Consider the following 26,476-nt stretch of genomic DNA (forward strand, 5'->3'; position numbering starts at 1 on the left):
GGTTGGAGCCAGTGTTCTGTAGCAGAGCCGCCACCAGTGTGTGAATGGGTGAATGGGTTTGTGACTGTAAAGCGCTTTGGGCCTTCAAGAAAAGTAGAAAACTGCTATACAAGTATACGCCATTTAGCATTTTTATAAAGTCAGCTTTTGCTTTCCTTGCATGAAACACTTTTCATTACCTAAACTAAATTTGAAAAAATCTAAAATAGCTTCAGAATTTTGAGGTGCAGCCAATAAAATCTGCAGTTTTTGTTCTTTTTTTGGTGATAATTAGCCAACACTGTTTTAAAGAGAACAAGCAAAACAAAAAAGTAGCTGCAGTTTATAAATATAAAAAACTGTAAAACTCAAACAAGCAATGCTGGAGCGCTACCAATCAATGTTGGTGAAGCTAAAATGGCTGATTTTGGTGGTGGGTCACCGTAACCTTCAAGCTGAGCTCTGTGCAATCAAGCCCACGAGGCTGATAAAAGTACATGTGAAGCACACAGCTGCATTTGTGCAGCAAAGCCTGAAGGCGTGACAGACGCAGGTAATAAAATGCAGCAGAAAACAACAAATTGGTGCAGGCTGCTGTGCTCCATCAGAAACATGACATCAATATGAGACAGGAGGAAAAACAGACAGTTATGGGGGGTGGGGGTTTGCAACATATAGATTTAAGGGAAGGGATGGAAAGAAAAGGAATCAAGCTGAAAAACTGACACTTGACATAATTCACCTGAGTGCAGGGTTTCAGTGCCATCATTGCCATCATCAAGCTGTGTGTTCAATTTTAAGGGTGTTGAATGAACAGTCTGCAGGTTTGCGGGTAATTTCAGGAAATGTGTACTAACCCTCCTCCTCTTCTCGCTTGGGGCTCAGCCATAGGTGTCCTTATCCAGAGGCCAGCGTCCTCTCCGCATCCTTGAGCACCGGTGTTGGGCATCCAGCCAGTGACTGATCACCCGTTCATTCCATCTTGTCAGCACTTTCACTCATCCAGCTCGTCATCAATGCTCGGTAGTAATAAAACCAATGTCAACCTGCTCCGTGTGAAGCTCGCACGGAGAGATAAGGCTAAAAAAATCATTTAAAACCGCTTTTGTTTAAAATGATTCCACCATTGTCTACGTACAAACCATCTCCTCAAAAACATTTGTTGTTGACAGCAAATTTGTTTCACTCGATTTCTAAGCTCAATAGAAGTTTTTGTTGCTCTAAAGTCGTGTTTCATGAGCATTTGGTTAACAAGGGTTTGTTTCTGAGCAGAAAGGATTGATAAGGTGAGATTGTTCTTTAGCAACAGGAGTACATTTTGTTAATTAAAGCAGCATGTGGCTGCAGTAAACATTAGGGAAATGGGGCTGTATTACATGGGCATTACCTCAATGGATGATCCATGTCCAGGAAAATCTCTCACAGAGGGGGCTTTACAGCTGGCCCCTTCACATTAAACCAACCAGGAGGGGGAAAAAAAAGGACTAATTTCAGTCATAGAAGAGACTGATGCAAAGACCAGAATCATGTAGAGGAACAAATTTTGGCACAAGATCAAAAAGACAAAAAAAAAAAAATCCAATTTCTTTAACTTGTCCAGATTGTGATAAGCAAAAAAAACTTACATTATTGGAGCAACAAATGCCTTAAAAAATCTAAAATGTTCATGTATTGAGAGATAAGGTAAGCATATTTAGGTTACAAAAACACAACAGAAAATGCCAGCCTGATAACTGCATGATGGATTGAATGGTTCTAGGGATGATCTAATATGGACTTTAAATGCTGGCAAATCTGTTTTAAGAAGTAAAATAGGATTCCTTCCACTCAACAGCTAAAAAAATGAGAATAGCTGTGTCCAAGTATTGTCCAATACAGGGGTCTGCAACCTTTAAAGGGCCTATTGTGCTTTTGTTAAGCCTTTCAGACTAATCTGTATCCATATATATGACTATATATTACCTGTGGCACACTAAAGAAGAGATTGTTTCTTGCTCCTTGTGGGTGCCGTCCATAAGGTGACGTCAACCCAGAGGCGGCCCCGCAATGTGTCTGCCTTTTGCCCACAAAAACAAACAACATATGAACTTTTACAAAGATGGATGTGCAGACCGTTTAACTGCTTTTAGTAGTCCCGGCGTTTGTTCAAAAAAACTTAGCAGCTTGCTCGGAATTTATTAGAGACAGACGTCTATTAGAGCCTGTCATTTAATCAATTACAGACAGAACGGTGATGGCTAATGTGTTCATTTTGTGTTGAAATTCGGTCAAGAAATGCCACAACACAGGAATAACATTGCAGGATTTGATTAGTACATTGTATTACATTAGCTCTGGCTGTGAACATTTCTTTTCTCTTTGAATCGTTCAGTAATCCGTGTTCAAAGCAGTTCTTCTAATTCGTCGTTCGCTTTCTTTATACCTCCACCAGGGAATTGTTTGCTTGTTTCCACAGTCGTCTTCTCAATGTCATTGGCGTACGCGACCGCACGAAGTTGAAGCACTCACCATCACTACACTTGCTTACAACAAAAATACCAGACACCCGGCATCTGCACAACTGTGTACGACTCGGGGGCGGTAAAGAGATCGTAAAGGTCTATAGTAAGGAACACCTGTTGGACCCAATGGCTATTGGAGACGTGACACTGTTGAAAGATATTTGGTATCGCAGATTCAAAATGAATGTGTTTTTTTTGCCAACGTCTACTTTTGACAGCAGCACAAACAAGTGATTTCAAAATAAAATACACTTTGTGCAAACTAGCTTCCTCCTCCTTTTTTTCAGTTATATACTTTGAATGACTGTCTATGAACAGCAAGTAGACACTGTTGGCCAGCAGAAGTGAAACACATGTGCTTCGAAAATTATTCTGATAAAAAAAAAAAAAAAACACGTCTGACAATAAATTAAACCTTTCACCATCAGCTTAGTTATGACGTCTATATTTTGGAGGAGCGGTCAGCAGTTGTTTAAAATTATAAATAAATTATTATTTTTTACTAATATAAGATCAACTTAGTTTAAAGATCTAAACATAAATGTTAAAAAAAAATAAAAAAAACATTTATTCAAATCTGTTGCATATTTCTTCAAAGCCAAAGAGCCACAATGGGTGAATAAAAGAGTCGCATGTGGCTTCAGAGCCTTGGGTTGCAGAGCCCTGGTCTAACATTTATGCGTCTTCACTTTCAATGTTTCACGTTTCTTTACAAAAATGTTCAAATGTCTTATTTTATAGAGTAAGCAGAGAAGCATTATGGATATGGAACGAACAGACAGGTATGGTGTTTCATCTAAGCGTGACTGTGAGTTGTTTCAGACTGGAAGCTAAATTTCTCACATTACCCATGTGGGTGAATCAGTAAGTGTTGTGGGAACAGTGTGATTGTCTTGAAGCTTTTTGACTGCAGAAAAAAGTCATTTACTTAAAATAGCTGCAAACACCTCTTAGCTTCTATCGCATAATGGAATCAAAACTGGAGAATCAATGATTCCATCCATTCCATGTTTTCTTGGACCCACATATATAATTATTTTTAGTGAATTGACTCGTTGACATGAACATGCACCATCATCCAGAGCCTTTTAAACGTCTCTTCTTATTCAGAAATCAGACAATACGACAAAATTAGAAAAGTATCTCTGCAGGAGATTTTTGGGAATAGACTCCCATGTGTTTAAAGAATTGGATGACTGAATGTATTTATTTTTTTTACTTCTGGCTCAAAGATACAAAGTAAAGAATGCAAAGAAGGAAACGAAAACACATGTACCCATGCTGTTTTTCCACGGAGACAACATCTGTCTGGTTCTTTACTGTTGAAGGTTAGGTGGAGTAACTTGTGATTTTTCTTTTTCCTTCTTCATGGTTTTATATGAGCAAAAAATAATTTACCTTGTGTCTGCAAGATGGAGGTTCAAAAATAGTTCATTACAACCCAAGGGCGTTGGTTTAGTTAACAGACTTAAAACGTTTCCTGCAGGGATTTGTTGCAATCTTGTCACAGACAAGATGTCTGATTTACAAAATAGAAAAATAGGACCAGAGAAATAAAAGTGAAAATATTTTAATGGTTTCTGAACTTGCCACGTGCATGCGTGTGCGATAGTAAAAACTTAAGGGCACGTCACAGTCACAATGTACATTTTGCGCATTTTCCACGTATGAAATAAGTCTTTCGTGATATATGAATGATATACATATTCATAAATGTTTCTTGCATTCATCATTTGTCAAAGTGCGCAGGTGTCTGTTGAAGGTTTTGACCGACGGATCTTATTGGTTATGAACTGTTAAAAATTTTGGGTCGTTTGGGAATTACGCAGTTTATGTGTATTTCACATAATTTATACACAATTAATATGTAACTCTTACCTAATTGTGCATGAATTTTGCGAGAATCATACGCAAATTTGTGGTTTCCACGACCATTCCATGTGTATCGACTCTTCACCCATGCACCATCGATGTACAACTTTTGTATCGCGTGTATGGCACACATATAACGATAAAATTACAAAATTAATGCACAAATCACTTGTGAATTGCATATAAAAAGCACAATAATCACGGACAGTTCACGTTCTACGTTTATTTACGTATTCTTTGTGTGGTTTATTTATGCTTTTTCCCTGATTTTAAAGTGGCTCATTTGTAATACATCTGTGAGAATTTCATGCAAGACTTTTCTCACTTTTTTCACGTAAATTCATGTGTGACTAATTTTCATCCATGCAACATGTGCAAAATATACATAGTGGTTGTGTGACCCAGCTTTTAGGATGATGTCTAGCCATGTTATGCCAATTGGTGGGTTTCCTTGGTAACGGAACTGCATATCTAAAGTACCAACTTTTAAAAGTTTTGTTCTCAATTCTTTGCTGATGGAACTCTTTTAATGTTAGATACACAGTTAAAATCAAAAATTGAACGCAATCATGAGTTGATAGTAGAAGTACAGTTTTGTATGAGAACCCTGTGTTCTGGGACAAGTTAAGCTGAATTTTCTAACAAACTTTAACCAGCTTTTATTAGGCGCACATACCTCGAATCCTCTATTTGGTGCTTTTATGGCCTATATTTCATCCTAAAGCTGAGGGTTTTTCACCTATTGTGCTTGTTGCCTTTTCATTTTACCAAATTTATTTTTTATGTGATTTGGAGGTGTTATCAAAATAAAAATAAAAATACCAAAAAGTACAATCATATAATGCAAAACAATTCTGAGAGAGTAAGTTAAGGGATTTTCTTTCAATAACAATTAAAAAGTCATAAGTAATGTATTGAAGTCTGGAAGTAACTTGAATAAAACTATCCATATTGATGTGCAAACTAGGTTTGCTGGAATGATCTATATGGGATTCATCTGTCTTCATTTTTTTCCAACATAAGATATATACTTTCAATCCAATCTTAAATATCTCAGAGGAGGCAATCAAGAAAGGCTTCAACAGGTAGAGCCAACTCCTGAGAGAAACTGTTCTCACTTTGGAAAACTGATGCCAAAAAAAACCCAACACACTTTCCCTCCCCAATGAGTGTGAAAATGCCTTCGCCTCTGTGCCTCAAAGCAGCAGAAGCCAAAGTGACGGAGACAAAAGGTAGCCTGAGTATTAATTCAGCAATCACATCTTCTTTCAGGATCCTTTCACATGCAAAACACCAGACAGCGCATTGGGCAGAAAGGGACGCTAACAATTACTGCCTCACACTGCGCTGCCGTTGGAGAGTCACTCTTCAGGCTGATTGACAAATGAAAGAGCTGAAATAGCCTCCATTTAAAATGGCCACTTGCCAGAATAGAGGGATCATCTTCAATATCTTGTCTCAAATGGGAAAAGGGAAAAGATGAGCGTGCATGGGAAAAAAATAAAAAAGGTTCACAATTCAGTACTTTACAAAAGCTATTTAGGATATATGAACACAATACCCAGCGGTACTGCAGAGGCTTTAAAGCTCAGATTTAAACCGAACATCAAGGCGAAGCAAAAACCTTGTGGTTTTCAATGCGAAACCTTTAGGTGCCCCTAAAGTTTTCGTATTGAGAACTTTTTCCCGGAGTGATCCCTAATGATTATCAGCGCTAACCAGGAGACACATGCAAACTAATTAGCTAAAACCGCCTTTCCATTATGTGGGCAAAAACTTTCCTGCCTGTTTTTGTGTGGGATTTCTAATGATTTTAGAAGTGTTTTTTTAAAGACTCACTTATAGTTGAATTAGTTAAAATATTATTAAGTGTCCTGGATCAGATTTAAAAGAACTTCTGTGACCCTGACCATTTAGATTCAGATCTATCTATATATATACCCAGGCTAGATAAGATACTTCTTTTACATCAAAGTCACTGGTATAATTAAATTTTAAGAAGTAATCTTTGGTCCATACAATATCAATATAATAAACAATTTGTCATGATAAAAATTATGACCAAAACAAAGTGCATCATTCCGTCACTAAAAACACAAAATCATAATTAGGTTTGTATGAACTAGACCACACACTTGTGGCAGGGATGCAATATGATTGCTCCAATTTGCTGTGAAGTACAGGCATTAGACGACAAAACAGACTGTTGTTTGACAATAAAAGTACAGAGATAACCTAAATTCCTGCCAACCCAAATTACAATAAGTTACCATTTTACTTCAAAGAGAAAATAACTGATGAAGGTTTTTAGTAAATGTAGGAATTAGCTGTTAAAATTTAGTTTGAGTTTGGCTTCTGAAAATTAGCTTGGCCCTCGGGACACGACAAAGAACACCAACAGAAAACAGCGGCAAGAAAACCTCCGAAAATCAACAAACCGGAGAATGTAACCAAGCGAAGCAAGTTAAACTACACATTAGCATGCATGGACTTTAGCACATCACAGAAAACACAAAGGCAAGGAGAAACCCATCTTAGCATTGTGCACATTAGATGCAGGTAGCCTGAAAGACACAAAGCCGTGTATATAAATAACATGTGCTTGTATCTGAGGCCACAAACAGCTGCAGGGGGAATGCTGAGTGCTGCTGCACAACACAAACAGGTTCTTTAATGGAGAGAGGGATGTGAGGAGAAATTCATTTGTGGGATGGTACTCTCCCACAGCCCCACAACACACACCCCATGAGAGGTCCGCTTTCACTCGATGGATGGGGATGGATGAGTGCTCCCTGAGTGCTACGGCCACATTGAGGGATGGGTGTAAAGGTGCGGACGTGCTTTTGCTGTGTTTCAATGAAGGTGAATAAACTAGGCTGCACGCACAGCTAATCCTGTTGCACGTGCACAAGTGTACACATCCATACTCACTACCAAATGAAGCTGTTGTCAAAATAAAGGCTTATGATGTGGGAGTTTGACATTTGATGAACAATATCATCCTCCTCTTTGTCTCCTTGAAAGGATAGCTTTAAATATATGTATAAATATGTTAAATATATGAATTTGAGTAGCATAACCTCGCCTTTAAAACTGATATGTTTAATAATCTAAGCATAAGACAAAGCCTCCTTCAAAATTGAAACCTGAAAGGACAAAAAGTAGTAGTTCCTCAAAAGACCACTTTAGGCAACCCCCTAGAGAGAAGCATCTTTCCAGTTTGTAGAGTTGGAGGGAGTTAACTGCTCAGTGTGCCTGTTCCACTGGGTGACACCACAGATAATCTGTTCATTGTATTACACGTCTATGCAAAAGGGCCTATATTTTATTAGCACTAACAGTAGGAACACGTGTAACTAGGCCTCCACCTTTTATAAAACAACCATCCATCTTCTTAACCTGGAGTCTGCAACCTCCAACACTTAAAGAAGGCAACTTACACCCTGGACTCCATTGCAGGGGATCTCAGAGACAAATAATCACACAAACACTTGCATTCCTACTTACCGGACAATTTTAGAATCAACAATTAACCTGTGAAGTGTATTTCTCATCTGTTGGAGGAAGCCAGAGCATGCATGGGCAAAATCTGCAAACTCTGGATTTGAACTAGCGCCTTTATACTGTGAGACAAGAGTGCTAACCACTACACCACATTAGGATTAAATCCTTAAAATGAGCCTACTACACCACGGGCTTGAATTCTAACTTGTGTTTCTTAAGCTCCAGCTAAGCACAAAGAGAATGAGATTGCAAAATCTGAACAGGAAACTATTGATTTTTTTTAACTGCCTAAGATGTTGAGCCAAAACAGCCACTTCATAAAGAGCGTATCAGCTTTTGAACAAATTTTGCAGTCATGCCGTTTCCTTTCTTCCAATTCTTTTTATTATCATTTTTTTTATTTGTAACCTGCAAAGATTCCATTTAAACTTTTTTTCAGTATCTATTTTCAAATTCAGTTTAAATCCACGATGAATGATAGGAGATACATAGTTAAAATTGTCAAATGTAATGTAAACCTGACACCTCAAAATGTGTGAGTTAAAACAGAGGCTATAACTAGAAAACACTGTTGAAAGACATGATAAAAATCATTAAAACAGGCAAGATCTGAAAGAAAATATGGAGAAGTACAACACACAGAGAGGCAAATGACAGTAAAATAATAAAAAAAAAAATAATATTTAGCCAACTAAATTTCCCCCATTAATAGTGGTCCAAGGATGGATTTTTAATGAGGAGATTCTTGTTTTTACCCCGCTGTGCAATTAAATGTTAGTCTGGCTCAAAGGGAAACAAGGGAGAAAAAAAGTTCTATGGAAAAAAGTGTCACTAGCTTCCAAAACCATGGCTAACTGCAAGTTGAGTTTTTGTTGTTTGCTTGTTTGTTTGCTTGTGTGCTTTGGAATTGTTTACCAAGCTTCAACAGATAAATAGGATTGTAAGGATGCACAAATTTGGTAATGCATTGAAAAAAAACTGCATTCAAGTCAAGATAATAAATCTAATAAATGTAAATTTATTTTTGTCTCACTTTTACAAAAAAAACAAAAAAAACATACGGTTTATCATTGGGCGTTCAAACACAGCAGAAAAAAATAGACAAGTGCAAATATAGGTGAAGGCCACAGTCTGTGTCTTTGTTCAACTGCATCCATCATTAAGCTACAATACAGCTGACCCTTAAAAGAGTTTAATGTCAATTAAGATTCTCATTCATCCAGAGGGCGTTTGCTTGAAGTTGACTCATTCAATCAAGACTTATTCCTTTCTTGAAACGGTTTGCCTCTCTTTCCGCCAGCTTCACCAAGTTGGTTCAGTGATCATCCATAATCAACCGTTAGCCAAATTTACATGGAAATCAACACTCAGATTTCAACATGACTATGAAAAACAACTAAGAGTAAGAAATTACCTCACTTATGGGTCCTACGGTTTGACTGAGGTGATATTTAAAGTAACAACTATTGATAATAGCACTTATGCTGCCTTCATACCAAACGTGATTTGCAGGGCAAATTTGCAGCTGGACTCTTCCCCAAAAATGTGTTCATAAACTAGACTCTTCTGCCACATGAAGGAGGAGCTACTCTCCAAAGCTTTCAGCCTCATCGCTACATGGAAGCTTTGACTGTACATCTCATTTACAATGCATTGAAGACAGATGATGTTAGAGATCGGATTTATTAATTTTAAAGAGCTCAACTAAAGCATCAGAAAAAACGTCTCCATGTCTGGGTTAATGAGATCATTCAGAGATTCTCCCAGTACGTAGAGGTTCACCATCAACTGCAGGAGCTGCATCTGAATGACAGCCGCTTTCGCTGTACTTGCGTCTCTCTGTAACCCAGTTTAATGACTTGTCCTGAAGTAGTTCAAAGACAAAAATGTAAAATACAAATAGAAATTAGAGAACCTTTTTTTATTGTCTCAATGCAAATAAGAATCCTGTCATAAAGTTTAGGAGAAGAATGATCAGATTCTCCTTCATTTTGTTTTTGATTCCATCTGCTGATTGTCATCTATGCAACGCAAATTCTTCACCAAAGTTCAGATTTTTAAACTCGTGCAGCAGGGCCAATTATCACGATGAAAGCAGTCTGAAATGTACCCTAGCCAGACCGTCCCGCCAGATGATTAAATCACACCACAGGACCTCTGATTGCATCTGTACATTGACTTAACATAAAACTGCTACGTCTTCCATGTGGACAAATGTAGCTACTGCACGTTTTGGGATGAGACTGGGTTGCACATAAAAAGTGGCTGCCCCTGCCGCGCAAATTACATTTGGAGTGGACGCAGCTTAATTGTTCATTTGAATTCATGATTGTAAGGTGGTCCCAATGGTTTGCACTGTGTCCTCAGAACAAGGAGATCCTGAATGTAATTGCTTTCTAGTTTGGGTGTTGAACAAGTACATTTTCCTGTTGGCTACTTGGCTGTCTGTGTCTATTCAAAAAGATGTCTGTCAGCCTGAGGAGTCATATTTCCCTCCTTTCTGATGGGACCAAACCAATTCTTAGCATGAGATCAGTAATGTGAATGATGCTCTCAGTAATATTTGTCATTATGAATTAAAGTAAACCCCTCCTACATGAAATCATCTTATACTTTACTGTTTTTATAAAAGAGAAAGTAAATATACAAGTTAAATACCAAAATGCACAGATATTTTTATAAAGAATCACCCGTGTAAACTTTGCCCTCAAAAGTTTTTTTTCAGGTCAAGAACCATAAGTATGTCAAATAAAAGAAGGAAAAAGAAGTTCAATGTAGAGAAAGGAATTGGACTGACAAGTGCTGTAATTGCACGGGCCACATTTTAGCTGACAACACAGGGATAGGTTTGATTTTAAAAATGGTTGCAGACAGTGTTCAGGGAAAAGGCTTACTATTGCGTTCTTTGACAAAGCTTTTCAATAAGTCTTAATGGAATGAGCGGTGTCACCAAATTTGATCATCCTACAGGAAATAAACATTCTGCCACAGGAATTTCATTACACAAAATGTCAAGTCTTTAACCCCCCCACCTTCAATAACTCCACCTTCTCCCCTGAGAAACAGAGCAAAAGTGGTGAAATGAAGATTTTTCTCCCAAACACAATTACCGGGCATTTTTGCAAAGTGCTGCATGAACCAATCAAGAACCACTCTTGAAAGCTGGCAAGGGGAGAACCACACTGAGTTTTTAATGTCCTGCCATTTAATTTTGACTTTTTCATTGGTAGAAAGCTTTTCCTGCTCTTTGCCAAACGAAGATCGTTGAATTGCTGCCAGTCAGGGCCAGAACTCTGTGGTTGGAGATTGAAGATGACTTTAGCCCGCCAGGAAAAATAGCAATGACTCCATGGAGTTATTCACTTGAAGTAGCCAGTTTCATTTTTCTGACTTTAGCTTTAAATTAAATTAGTCAAAATAGGCGACCTTCAAATATCAGCAGAGCCAATATGCTTACTAGGGTGTATCTAAGAAAATGGCCGTGGATCAAGATTTATGAAGTGATGCAGCTGTGTGTCACAAGTGATACGCGTCTCATCAGCAGTGAAATGAAATGTCAAATTAGCCTGTGCGTGTGTGCATGCCAATGTTTCTGCGTGTAGATGATGTTTGCACACAACATATGTAAGAAGACGTGTCAAACGAGACCCAATGTGAGAGCCACGATGGAAAGGGGGATTGTCAAACAGAGTGCTTATAGAGAAGAACACTAATAAGGAAAGCATCAGCAGGACAGCAACAGTTCTCCTGCGGGCTCCATCTTGGCAGTACCTGTTATAAACTTCCTCTCGGTCGTGCACAATTGGTTCTGTAATTTAAAAAGGTCAGCGTGGCTCCTGTGTAATTCAATACTCTCATGGAGCTGTATTAAGCACATATTTAATCATCCTTAGGGTGGGGTGCAAGCTGAATACTGAATGTAAAGGAAAAAAAGTGGGACCTACAGAGCCCCACGCTGGCTGGCACAGTGAAAGAGAGCTGTTTTACTGTCACAGAATAATGTTGTAAAAAGAAACAAGTGCTAAAGGGGGTTATTTAAAGCTGCTCTGAATAGAAATTTCTATCAATCTGTAGTAAAAAATTCCACTGGCTTGTGTTTGGTTGTCTAAACCATCACATCAAAGTTTACCCTAACTATTGAAGTGCCTGATTTTTTAGAGACATGAAAGTTGTTTCAATCAGAAAGACTAAACAATAAAAAAAAGGCAAAGCAAATTTGTTGTATCATAACTTCTTGGTGCTAAAGCATTGGGGGAATAGTACAGAGTACGAAGTGAGCCTGAAGAATGCTGTGGGCAAGCTTGCTAAGATGGGACATTCTGCTGGGATAAGACAGAGGAAGATCTAAGAACAGGTGGAGTAGTGGGAGGATCTGCAATGACAGGAACAAACTGAAAGAATGCTGCAACTAGATAAAATAATGATAAACAAGTGAAAAAAAAGTTTTGTTACAGCTGCCCCCCACTTGCCCACCAGTTTTGATTCAATAACAGTATGATTACTGACAAAGATTAATATATCATCAACCATTAAGCTTTAAATTGCAAAAATAACAAAAGGAATATTTTTAAATGAAATCTCAAAACCCTTAAAGTATTTTTTACGCTCCTGTATTGTATATGCCGGCCGATCTGGTCACCCTGGCCTTAGCCGAAATTTCTTTCTGTTGATGTGAAAGTTCAGTATACCGATATATTTGATCTTTTATTTTGTTGGAAATCCATACTAGACATGTTTCTTAACCTTTAAGAATTACTGCAATTTCCTTTCCCTTTTGCTACTGCTTTACATTAGTAATATAGCAGATAAAAGAACTGATCTTTTAATTTTAATAAAAGTAATAAAAACTGTTAAGAATGCATATTTTTTAACCTATAATTTCTAATGGCCTTCCACTGTTTTCATTTGCCACCTTTCCAAAGTATTCTGCCCCCTTCTCGCCCCCCCAAATAAAATTCTCTAGGTGCGCATCTGGTGACATGCAAGACAGTTTTTCAAATTTTACTTCCACAAAGTTTCCGTGCCTTCCATTTTTAGAGTACATTAAACAACGAAAAAATATCACTAAAATAAAGTTAATTATATATAGGGCAAATTTTTAAACAAGCATCTATACTTTTTCAAAGCTACAGCAACTCAGTGCAAGATATAAGTCTTTGCCGCTTTGTTTGTGCACAACCAAAGCTGGATATTTATGTACTCTGGAAAACATAAACACTGAAAACCTTAAAATGAGGAGTAGATCGTATCGGTCTATTGGGCTGATTTTTAAGTAAATAATCACTTGTACAACAGAAAATAAAAAACTGAAATGTCTTGGTGATATAACAGAAACCCAACTAAAGTACTGTCAAGTTCTTTTGTCAGAGGTAGAAAAATAAGTTCATCTTTACTCAACAATGACGTTTGTGAAAATGTCTCTTAACTATGATGATTTATATGCTGCATTCATAACTGACACCTGACCTAAATTAAGTTTTCACATCTTTGTTTTTTGCACTTAACACCAACTTTTCTACCAGCCTTTGCCTCATATCTCAGTACCATATGAATAAATGGAACTGCAAGTCATGCGATCACAGACTTAAGTAATTCAAACTTTTTGTTTTACCAAGTTGGTGATCCCACTCCAACATACTATCTCTTAAATGACTGGTCCCAGAGCACAGTTTGCTCTCTGCTTGACACGTAAATAGCTCCTTAGAAGGGATTGGAAGAATAAATGTGCAGGAGGAAGACTGTGACATTAAAAAGAATGATGACAAAGGTGAACAAAAAAAAGCATCTTACTGCATCTTGCCATTGTTTCTAACATAGATCTCCTTGGAAACAGACTTAGAAACAAGGTCAAACTAAGGCAACACTTAGATGTTGTAGAAGTATATGAAAGATTGTGTACTAAATCTGTTGGAAACATATTCATGAAGATTAGCCACAAATAAACACATCATTCAGTGACTGACGAAGAATTTTCAATTAAATAATCTGAAATGCTAAAATATCCTTTAATAGATCAACCACCTTAGTCATCACGGATTAAAGAAATCAATCAGAGAATTACTTTTGAAAAGTACAAATCCAACTGAGTTTGGATAAAAAAATCTAATCTACAAGTAAAGGAAACTAAGTGTCATAGTTTACAAGTGATGAGAACATCATTGTCAAGGTTAGATAGAGTAGATTCTGTTTTTAGGATTATACTTGTGAAAACTTTGTGTGACTAAATTTTTTCCAAACTTATATACTTCTAAACAAAATTGTTGAATGCACAGGAGAATTTTTTTTTTGTTGTTGACTTTGCTTTAGAAGATGTACTTTGCAGTGAAAATTATTTTAATAAACTTTACTTAATTTACTGAAATAACTATTTTATCCTCGCACAACAGAAGCTCACAACAAGCTTTTGTAACCATGGCCTCCTTAAACCTAATGGTGTCAGGCACACAATAGTCAGACATGGAATGACAGACTATTGATGAAATGCACAATGAGCTTGACTGTTGAACAAACATGCCAGTGAGGAGAAACATCAGGACTCTTACCTGGAACCAAAAGTACTTCTTGGCCCTGAGTCAGATTTAGGAGGACCACTATGAAGAGGGGTGTGGCCCCTGACCACGTGCCACGCATCACCATGTTCACTGTCCTGGCATCGCTTGGCATCAAACTAGGCGGGGACATAAAACACAGGCGTGTCAGTGGGGTTATGCAGCTCAGGTTAAAAATGCTAATTGAAAATTCACGTAAAAATGAACAAATGCTGGATCTTAACGTGATTGAAAACCACAAATGTACAAAGTAATCACAACAATCCAATGTCTACGAGGTTCCCTCAAAGCTGGTTTTGTACAGCATTGAGCTATAATGACATCATGAGAGATGTTCGCTACAGAAGATTCTGCTTTGTTAGTTTATGTGATGATACTGGTCATTTAAGTTCTTTCTTCTTTCCCTTTCATTGGGTTTATGTATTGCTTGATGTGTTGTTTTTTCCTTTCAAACTAGTTTTACAATTTTACAGTTTTAAAAAGTCAGTGAAAGGCCTGTTTTGTTTTTTGTCCACAGTTTGAAGTGGCACCCACAGGTCAAACTGAAACCTCCTCATTACTTTTGGCACGTTTGCCTCTTTTCTTTAATTAAACCCAAACATTGTTCTTTGAAACATTTCCTATCTAGTTTTCTAATGTTGTTCCTCCTGTATTATTCCTTCACAGAGTCGGAGTAACAACATTAAAATATGCAAAAACAACAACAGCACACAACAAATAGCTCCCCTTTTCAAATTGATTTTAGAGGAGGTAAACCGTCAGAGCTTGGTGGGGTGTGCGAGACAATGCCACCGGGTTGACATCACCTGCAGCTTGTGACAGGGACCGTCTGCAGCATGGAAATCAATCGCAAGATTTTGTGGATCAGCCATCTGTGGAGCAACCTGTTCACCCTTGTTTGATTAGATCCGGGAGGCCAGGCTGCTTCGCCTCTCACTTTCTCTTCAGACTTGCTTCTCATGCATTATGCTGGACTGGGATTTTCACTTTGCTGACTGTCCCCCCACCCACCACCACCACCTCGAGCATGCCATACCACTTCAATTGGATATGCATGGACTGCAAATGACAGACATGCTTCATTTTAACTTTCAATATAGAGATTGTGGCTGACTGTGTGACAAATGTTGCATCTTTATGTATATTGAGAAAACCACTTTAAGTAACCTCTCAATAGTAAAAAAAAAGAAGAAATTAAAAAGGCCTGGATTTGGCCAGCCCCACTATGGGGTGCAGGTAGGGAGGGTTGGGTTGTCACATCCCTCTAAGCCCCTAAAAGGCTTAGAAGAAATCATCATAACAGTCCATCTATGCACATATCTATCTTCTCCTTTGATCTATTTGATGTCCAGTTTTATGTCAAATGCTTTTCTTCACACTACCTTCTGCATTTACCAGGCTTGGGATGGCAACAAACACTGGACACTGGTTTTTGTTCTGTTAAGGCTGCATTTATCTTTTATTCTGTCTGTATTTGTTGTCTTTCAGTTCGTCCATCCTTACAATTTTAGTATTTTATTTTATTTTATTTTTGTAAATTGAGGATTTTTGTGGGCTATCACATGGGGGGTGGGGGGCAGTGATGCCACTGCCCTCCCCTGGCCCATCCCTGAATACCCATCTCTATATTTGGCCTTTAAAAAAAAGAATTTATTTATAGAAAAATTAGCTGATTTGGACAACTTCATTTCTTAGGTTTAGGTGCACAGTTTCAGTCTGCAAGATGCAGAAAGCATGAGCATGCTAATTTGCTTCCCAAACTCTTATCTGTGGATGTTCAAAAGACACTTTACACATCTTTTCTGTGCATTTCCTGGTTTGAGTACAACTGAGAAGGCACTATCAGATCAAGCATGAGGAGCTCGTTGCTGCGTGCGCGTTCTCATCACTTCATTCTTCCAGTTTCACAGCGCAGCCAAGAAGTTATGTGTTGTGTTTGCACAAGAGCCCCATTTGCATGTAATGGTGACAAGCTCATTTCCAGTTTAATGCCTGATAAAGACCGCCGTTGTTATACAAGAAGGCTCCAGCACATTCATTCCACCAAGCACGGTGGAGAAGGGGTGAACTGGGTTACTCCATTTTCCATGATAACTGTGTCAGATAAACACTACATCATTCTCTTGCAGGCAATCAGATAAATACCCAATTACCAGTCAGGAACTGGGTGAGACAAGTGGGCGCCAAGGGTTTTTGGCTTGGGACTGTGGGATACATGGCAGTGAGATGGCCTTTTCAACCCTGACGCCAGTGTGGAGCTGAACTTGTAATGCAGTGCATCACAGCCTGCCATTTGATTAATGAATGAACTGATTAAAGATAAAGAAAGATTTATTCGAGCCCCCCTCATGGAAACTACAAACACATATGTGAGGGCGCTTCACAGACCAATCAATGATTATATTTCTCTCCTCGTTATTCAGGCGGAGAGCAAAGGAAAGGAGGCAAGCATCAAAGGAAATTAGTATGTTTTAAAGGAATTGTTTCATTGGCTTCCTGTGTTCACTACCAATACAGCTCGAGAGGAATGGAAGGCCTTTATTGTCTCCCTTTATCTGACTCAATGACTGCTGAATGGTTTCAAGCCAATTAATCAGGCAGCGGCAAGAAACATTGCTCCTGGCTCAGTGACCAACTTCCACAAAAGATGGGATCCATCAGCCCAACAGTCAGTGCTCACGCATTGATTTTCGAACACCATGCAAACCAGAGCCATGTCACTGAAAACCTGCGGTTTCTCTCTGTGACGCGTCCACATGACTAAAGTCCTAACTCATCATTGATCCACAGCCGTCACAATAGATGAGCAAACTGCTTTGTTTTATTTTTTTTTTATTTTTTTTATTAATCATGTAATAGGCAGAACCTTCCTGACGATTAATGATTTTACAGCTCTAATGTGCCTGAACAACATTTTGGTTGGTGAGAAGCTACAGGAGATGCAAAGCAGGGATTCTTAATACAGAGTTGGCATTTTCATGAGTAAGAGAAGAAAGTTAGAATTACCTGTGGGACCTCCAGTCATTACTGATCTCTTTCATCTGCTGTGCCTATGATGCACACAGCAAAGTCTCACTCTGACAAACAAAAAATGTAAAGAAGGATGGAAAGATAGAAAGAAAAACTAAAGGATTAATATCCATCCTAAAACATTCAGAGTTATAATTAGAAATTCACTTTTTATGTATTACCATTGCACAATTTTGGATAAAAAGCATTTAGGAATTCACTAATCTAGCATGTTGAAATAAATAGTTTAATCTGTGCATTAATCCAATTCCACAGTTAAAGGTATCGCATTTAGACATTTACAAGCAAGACTATAGTGCACAGACACTGAGCATTTAAATGCGTTTCAGTTAACAGGTTACTATGTACTCTGCTTTACACTACCCATCTGTGGTCCAACTATAAAGCAGGAAACATGCAGAAGATGCAGGTGGCTTACAATGATGCCTTTAGGATATTATTTAAAACCATCATGATGGTGCAAGTGCTACTAAAATGTTACCTGGTTCTCTTAAATGTTACCTGGTTCTATGAGACTGTCATTGCATCAGCAACTTTCTATGCCGTGGTCTGCTGGTGTGGAGGCATTAGTGAAAGGGATAAAAAGAAACTGGACAAGCTGGTCAAGAGAGCTAGCTCTGTCCTGGGCTGTCCCCTGGACTCAGTAGACTCTGTAGGTGAGAGGAGGATGCTGACCAAGCTGTCCAGCATCCGGAACAACCCCTCCCACCCCCTGTATGCGACGGTGAGGACAATGAGGAGCTCGTTCAGCCAGAGACTGCTGCACCCACAGTGCAAAAAAGAGCGTTACCGGAGGTCCTTCATCCCAACAGCAATCAGACTATACAATAACACGGTCTAGGACTGATGAAACCGCTGCTGCTATTTATTGCCTTATTTATACTGTACTTTTACTTCCACCTTGTATTATTTTTATTCTTAATCATTGCTACTGTGTTTTTCGTACTTTCCAACTGCTATTTTTTCTTGGTTACTGTGACAACCCAATTTCCCCCTGGGGATCAATAAAGTCCTATCTTATCTTATCTTATCTTATCTTATCTTATCTTATCTTATCTTATCTTATCTTAAGGCACTTAATTCATGGCTTTATTCAACATTGAAATGCTTCTTAAATTAACATCATTTTAGCCTCACCAACATTAGAAACAGCACTTGTAGATACAAGTCCTCAATTGGGAAATACTAGTATAGACGCCTTTTGTAGTATAGATGCCAAGTGCAAACAAGGAATTGCACTTGGTATGTTTATCACTTTTATTGTTCTTAGTATCCCATTATTTCTATGGTACTTTTACTGGTGATTTTATTCCATTTGACTTTTATGTTTTTTATTTTCTTTTAAGTATGGTTGTGGTGTTTATATCATAATAATATGGGGAAATTTAACTATTTTCAAGAAATCAGCAAATGGGTTTACATGGGAAATAGTAATTAGGTTTCCTCCTCCTCTGCCTCACAGAAACATCCTGACACCTTTCTTTCGGCTCTTTGTGTCTTTAAAATGTGGGGCGCCTGTGATGCAGAGGTAGGAAAATCAACCTCTGAGAATAAGATTGAAGCTTTGGTTCCCACCTTGCCCACCCATGTGTTGACACCCCACATAGTACTAGAGGTTATAGGTTGTCGCCACTGTTAGGTAGCTTTGCTGCCATTAGTGTGTGAATGTGTGTGTGTGAAAGGGACGGTGACTGTTAAGCATTTTGGGCCTTTTATGAAGGTGGTAAAGGGCGTACTTACACAAGTATACGCCACTTACCATGTTCACGCAGATGTCATGCAAATGTACCTTTGAAGAAAGCTAGTTGTCCTCGGAGATATCTGACTGGAGAATCCCCAATCTCACTTAGGTTTCCAGTTAATTACAAAATCAGGCTTTTTATAAAAGCTGATTGCAACCTGATTACTTAAGTGCATGTAAACACGTGTACTGCTTTAGGTTAATTCAGGCTGCTTGTGCAGGTCTTCGTCTGTGCAACTCAAGCAGCAAAAGAAGATTCTTTTTTCTCCCTTTTTCAAAAAGTTTACAAACAAAACTCACATCTTTATAAATGTAGGATGGTTCAAACTTTGCAGACATTTTCTTAGAGATCAGAATTAATGAAAGCCTCAAGATCTCCACATTCCATCCTGAAAAGCTCATGAATCACAGGGTGCACTTGACAGCAATCTCTTTTCATTTAGACAGACATAAATATGCAGATGTAATGATTACATAACCGATAACCTACCGAGGCTTATTCAGAGTTAAAAAATAACCGACAGGGCGACCTTCTCTCATGAACTTGTCAGGAAGAACAAATCATAATGGGCCTGGACATCACTGGAATTAAAGGGTCTATCTCAGTCAACTGAGTCAATAGAAACACCTACAAATCTGATTAGGAGAGGTTTGTTGTCTTGTGCTATGTCAGCGTTGTGTTTTGATGGATAGCTCCTCTGGCTCGGTTGCACTCTACTCTTGCTGGCCACTCCTTACTCATAAAAATGCCAACTCTGTGTTAAGAATCTCACACACAACGGTTATTTCAAAATGGTTTATTGCAATAAAAGGATTAACCTGCCTTGGATTTGTGGGGACGGGCGGGGCAATGTGGAGCTGGACCGTCCTTTCCCATTTTGCGTAAATCACATCTCCTGTGTCCTTCCAAGTCCCACCACCAATCATCCACAGTCCTACAGGGAGTTCAGTTCACTTGAGCTCAGAAAGTAACAATGCTGAGAGATGAGGGGATCTGTAGCCATGAGGACACCAGACAGCTGAAACACTTCACACTCCACGGGGAGACACCATAGTTCACTGTCCCACTTTACCCCCACTGGCGAGGACAGATAGGTGGAATTGTATGTAATACTGGAGTTTTTATATTTTATCCCAGAATAAATCTATGTCTTCCATGATAGATTGGATAGAAAATTGCTGTATCTTTAAAGGGTTCATTCATTCAATACTGACAAAATGATAAGCATAAAAGGAAAAATCCAATATGAATACATTACACAAGCTCCAAGCAAATCAGTGTGACTGAAAAGATGGACCTGGGAAAAAGGCGTCTTTCCCACAGTGATCTGTCTTCTCATGAATGTGATCTGAGATAAATTAAAAGCTGATTATATCCTGGAAGGAGATGGCAAGAGCATGGCCTACAGCTACATTGCAACGGCAGTGATGGATTAGTCTATCCCCTTCACGATGGACTTGTCCCCACTGACTGCACAGTCATGGATGCCACTGGCCTAAGTGCCTGCTATTAAGTTGCCATCTTTGACAAGTCTTATATTATTTTAATGAATGGGGCACTGTCTCTTGAAAGGCGAATTTATTCACTCACAACTCATATGGATGATTCGTTGATTTTTTTGTTTGAAGTGGAGTAACGAATATGAACTCTGCTGTGCACTTACTTAATTTTAAAAGCTAAGTGAGGTGCTTGTTTTTTATTAAACAATAGCAGATTTCTACTTTCTAAGGCAGTGCTTCTCAATTATTTTTTGCAAGCTCACTGGGGCATAGAGGGGAGCTCTGGATGCTAGAGCTGTTTTCCCAGCTAGAAAAAACAGTTTGTTTAAAAAAAAACAGATTCACAGGGAGATGGCATCACCACACTTACCAAGAAGCACAGAGGGTTAGCCACCAGGAAATGGGCGGGGTTTGAGCACAAGACACAAAAGTGCTGGGCCAAACCATTTTTATCCTGCTCCCAGGTGGTTAGGGGGGATTGCCTGCAGCTGTGCAGCATCGTCCTGCTACAACACACCCCCACCAATTGCATCGTCGCCCCGACAGTGAACCAACTTAGTTCCAGGGTCTGAAAATTGTTTGCACTGAGTTGGATGCTGCCATCAGGAGATGGTGAACATTGTAGTGATGGCCAGCAGTTTTACGTAAAGTCCTACGCACTGGGTCCGGGTTCAACCGCCACGGGGTTAGCTTCCACAGCAGGTGTCCCATGAGTGCTAGGGGAGCTCACCTCAACATGTGGGCTTTCAGGCTGAGGTCGCAGGTGTGGTACTTCACCCCCCGGAGGTGCCCCCAGGGGGTTGCTCTGGAAAACAAACAGGTCCCCATCACCCAACTCTTCGTCCACTTGAGGGTGAGCAGGGGACAAGCCAAGTGGGGAGGTTACTGCAGGGCTGGTCAGCTCAGGTCTAACCACAACCTTCAACAGGGAGTGATGAACCTGCTTGCATTGGCGAAGGAGGGCTGTGCCTGCCAGCGAAAGCTGCCTACGCACTCAGACGCCGCTTTTGTTCCTAGAATGGCAACAACTCCCGGATCACAGCATCCGAGCTCTCCAGGGAAGACAGATCCGAGCAAGAATGTTGTGGAAAAGCCACAATAGTGGCTTGAATGCCCTCACCCGTTTCTGGTCCCTGGCTAAGTTGCAAGGATTGTGGCAGTCTGGTGCCAAGTACTGCCGGAGCCAACTCCGGTGGCTCTGGAGGATGTTGCCGAGACAAGTTATCAGCATTTCTGTTACTCCTCCCTGAGCGGTATTTGACCTCAAAATCAAATGACGCCAGCTGGGCTGCCCAACAGTGTTCGGTGGCACCAAGCTTTGTGGTCGACAGGTAGCTCAGGGGGTTGTAGTCTGTGAAGACAATGCACTTTTGTCCCAGGAAATACTCCCTGAACTTTTCGGTCATCGCCCACTTCAGAGCCAGAAACTCCTGCTTCATCGAGCTGTAGTTATCCATATTAGGCTCTGGGGGCCGTAGACCTCGGCTGGTGTTAGCAATGGGCCTCACTTCACCACCTTGCCCCGGCAACAATACAGCCCTGAGCCCACTGTAGCTGGCATCCACCTCAAAAATGAAAGGGTGAAAAATCAGCAAAAGCAAGGACAGGGGCAGAGGTGAGTTTAAACTTTAGCGTCTCAAAACTTTCACGACACCCCTCTGTCCAGCGTTCCATCAAGCCTATGGCTGACTTTTTCCGGGTCTTTTTGCCCTCAAGCTCGGCCACTAACCTATGCAATGTGGCAGCCAACTTTGCAAAGCCCTCCACAAACCGCAGATAGTAACTGGCAAACCGAAGGAATGACCACAGTTGGTAGTCGGGGCTTCCCAGTTGGCCAACTCCTCGACCTTGCTGGGGTCTATGGACGCCCCTTTGTCTGAGATCATATGCCCCAGGTAACGTACCTGCCATTGAAAGAAGGCACATTTACTCAGCTTAACCTTCAACCCCTCCCGCTGCAACTGTTCGAGCATCACCTCCAGCCTCTCCAAATACTGATCAACTGTGGATGAAAACACCACAAATCATCCAAGTACAAAAATGATGATTTGCACAGGGCCGGGCCATGTGGATTGAACAGTTCACTGTAGCACCGGCGAATTATATTTATCCCTAGAATTCCTGGAGCTCGGGAACCACCATCCCCAGGGAGGTCCTTCATTACCAATACCCCACATTGTGGCATGGACTTGCCACAGAGCTTAACCTCCAGCTCTAAATAGCCAATGTAGGGGAATTAGAGTCCATTGGCGGCTCGTAACTGCAACCAATTGCAAGATTGGAGCCTTCCAAGCCCCCAAGAACTAAAATGTTCCTGGAAAAAACCTTCTGTTATAGTGGACACCATAGAACCAGTATCCACTAAACAGGGTACACAACTACACCCCATGGTTACTTTCAGGTAGGAGCAGGACGACATTAGTTTTGGCACTTCTACATGGTCACCTGAAGCCACACTTAAGCCACCCACTGCACCCTCCGAGTTTTGGCTCTGCAACTCGGCGGGCAGTAGTTTTAGCTCCAACATTGCTTTGCATTTTTGTTTCACCTATAATGTTACGTTGAGGTTTGAGGTGTGTAAACAGATGAATGATGAGAAGGGGACAGGCTTACTCCATGCCATCAATCCCGCCCACAACTCAGAGGCAAATGTCTGATGAACCTTTGCCGCTCTGCAAAAACTATGCCCTAGAAACCGACAAGTTTTTGAGTATGGCAAAAAAAAAAAGAAAAGCATAAATTAATCAAAACGCTTTTATATTAGATCAGAGGATGACCGGAGTTGAATTTTTTGACTAAAAGCTAAATGCAATGTTTAAAATTCAACCTCTCATCTCGTAATTTATATTCATAAAGAGAAAGAAGGAAGGACTTATAGAGAGCAAAGATCCTGAAATGAAACACTTTGGAGTCAGAGAGCATCAAGGAGCTCAGGTGCACTGTCCATGTGCTTCTATGAGGCTCAGATTTTTGCATAATGGGCCCATTCTCATGTGTCTGAGCCATTTTCCTCGGGTCGGCATCATTTGGAAGGCTTACAGCGCAATTTGTCTACAGTGATTGGGTCTGCCTGAGAGGGGAACAAAGGCTGACCGCCTGGCTGGTGCGTCCTTTTGTGTCCCATATGTCAGAAGTCTGCCACACATACAAAGCAGCAACTGCCAAGAGCACAACAGTCATTATCAGCTGTAGAATCGCTGTCATTATCCCGCCGCAATCATAACTCTAATTACAAAAGTAGCTTTGTAAGCAGGTAGATTGTGCAATGTTAATTACATGTGCACAATGGGGCAAGTGCATGTTCAAATGCCACTTGCTATTGTGCCACCCACAAAAGCAGCACACATTTAAATGCTGTGCCATATGCAAAGCAATGCCAGGTCCCTTGCTGGCTGGCTTAAGCCTCACGGTGCAATCCATTGTTGCTAAAACATCTAATTAATAACGATGATAATGTATCAACCCTAACAATATTGTGAAACACAAATAGACTTCATTAAGTATCTCTTACACCATCAGCTGCAAAAGCTGATAAAGGAAAAGACTCTTTATTTGCGCCACATTCTTGCCAATAAACATTTTATTGATCTCTCTACTACTGTGCTTTGAAATAAGCCACAGCTCCCGTATCACAGTCACAGCAACAAACTTTTGGTTCACACATGCACTCTATAGAATTCATCAGGGACATTTCCCAGTGTTGACTTTTTAAACTTTCTTTTAATTATTCTGTTTCCATTGTTTCACTGCACACCTACACTCCAAACATAGCTGAAAGGTTGCCATTAATGCAATCTAATACATTTTACAAACAACAGCACAAAATAAGACAATTTTCTCCAAGCAGAGCACAGTCAGGTTTCTGCATTAATCATCATTGGGGCACACTTCACCAACCCACTCTGGCAAATTAAATCCTCAGTATAATATCTCCATCATTGCTGCATTCTCTGTACTCTGTCACAAGCATCTATCTGACTTTGGAAAGCGTGCTGGCAAAGGCTGCCAACTCAGAAAGACCTGAAACCACGGGCCAATAAAAAGTGACATTGGCAATGGGAAAGTTAATAGTGTGTTTCGAGATGCACTTCTGGAGGACAGGAGAACTAGAGGTTTCATTTACTGTAAGTGACAGTGGCTGGTAATTTTGTTCTGCCTCCCATATGCCTTTAGACATTCCAAGCTGCCCTTTGTAATAACTTCTAAACCGATAAAGGTTTCCACAAGGGCTTACTAGAACTTCTGAACATTTATTTTACCATATATTTTACAGTCTGTGCATCATAGTAGCAGAATGTTTACCTGGTACATCTTTTCAGTGTGTTGTCTTATTGCAGCTAGAATGCAATCGTAGAAAGTTTCACACGTGTAAGACCCTTTTTCGACTTCGCAAGCCCTTTTCAAACCCGGCACAGCTCATTTCAGCACAGCTTTCAGAGAACGCTGCATAAAAGAAATCCTGAAGCACACAGCTTCACAGAAGACAACATAACTGAAGGGGTTTCTTTCAAATTGAGCTGCATGAAGTTTATCCTTTGTCTTTTCCTGGCTAAATCTTCTTTGCGCTTAAAATTTAAAATGTCTCAGTAGGGAAGACAGGCATGTTGTTTTTTTTTTCGTTTTTTTTTTTTTTTTTTTTTTTGAATAAGAAGTATAGGTGCAAGTTTTTTCAAAATCAATGAGATACATCTGATTTTTGCTAAAAGGTCAGTTTTTTAATGGTTCTTTATCCACCACTTCAATGTCTTGTAAGGATTCTGCACTTTAGTTTGTTTTGGGTTGTTCCCCAATCAATCACTCCAGCTATTTTCATTTCTGTCAATTACCCTCAGTGTATTTAAGTGTCTAATTTTCAGTTTAACCTTGTCATGTCATATGTTCTATTCTGCTTTTCACCCTTTTCATTGCTCCCATGGTTTTTGTCATGTTTCAGCTTATGTATTTAATGTTTTAGTTTCTGCCACCATGCCTGGTCTCCTGCATTTTGGGTCCTACACCATTAGTTCCTGACATGACCATTTAAATCTGGATGTTCCACAAGATCTTGTAAAAATATAAGTATTTACATGTCCATGTTGTTTTTTTTACATAAATATGTATGGATTATAATAATTCTCTTGTAGTTTTGTGAAAATATAACTTTGTATTGAAATCTGGAAAGGAAGATGCTGCTTGCTGATCAGGTCAAGCTGTTACATTATTTATTAGTTTGATTGGCATCTTCTTCAAAAACAGATGTGAGTCTAACAGGATAATATTTATGTAATCTGTATGTGGTGCTTAAATCCAAAACAGCCAATAACTCTAATTTCTATGACATGTTTTTATCCACAGAAGGCGGGCAAAAAAGTATTTAGTAAGTCACCAATTGTGCAAGTTCTCCCACTTAAAAAGATGAGAGAGGCCAGTAATTTAGGTATACCCAGGGGTGAAAGTAGATTTTTGTTTATGCCAGTACTATAACAGGTTTCATCAACATCCTTTTTTTTAATAGCAGTAAATGCAGTTCAGGGGTGTAATGATAAATAGATTAATTGATTTACCCAATAAAATTGATCTATCTGGTTCAAATTGTTAATTTAAACAAATCAAACTATACAATATAAAATCATTTCAAAATGAAATAAATTTATGATAATCAGATTGTAACTCTAAACCTATACAGCTGCCCTCAAATGCTGAAGGGAGCATCTGTATGGAAACTAAACAACTGCTTTTTTAAAAGCTAATAAAAATGTACAAAAACAAAAATCTGAAAGCAATGCAATTCCAGCAATGTGTAGTACTTGGTATTTTTCACT

General features: G+C 39.4%; 1 protein-coding gene across 1 annotated transcript in view; it reads right to left on the reverse strand.

The window, feature by feature from the left end:
- robo1 (roundabout guidance receptor 1) overlaps positions 1-26,476 on the reverse strand; it is a 247,701-nt gene that overhangs the window by 207,315 nt on the left and 13,910 nt on the right. Inside the window, exon 2 of the mRNA XM_023961823.1 lies at positions 14,399-14,523. Coding sequence (XP_023817591.1) covers positions 14,399-14,519 — 121 coding nt within the window. The 5' untranslated portion in view covers positions 14,520-14,523. The remainder of the gene's footprint in view (positions 1-14,398; positions 14,524-26,476) is intronic.

Source organism: Oryzias latipes, chromosome 13 (assembly GCF_002234675.1).
Source record: "Oryzias latipes chromosome 13, ASM223467v1".
In the NCBI taxonomy this organism is placed as follows: Eukaryota; Metazoa; Chordata; class Actinopteri; order Beloniformes; family Adrianichthyidae; genus Oryzias; species Oryzias latipes.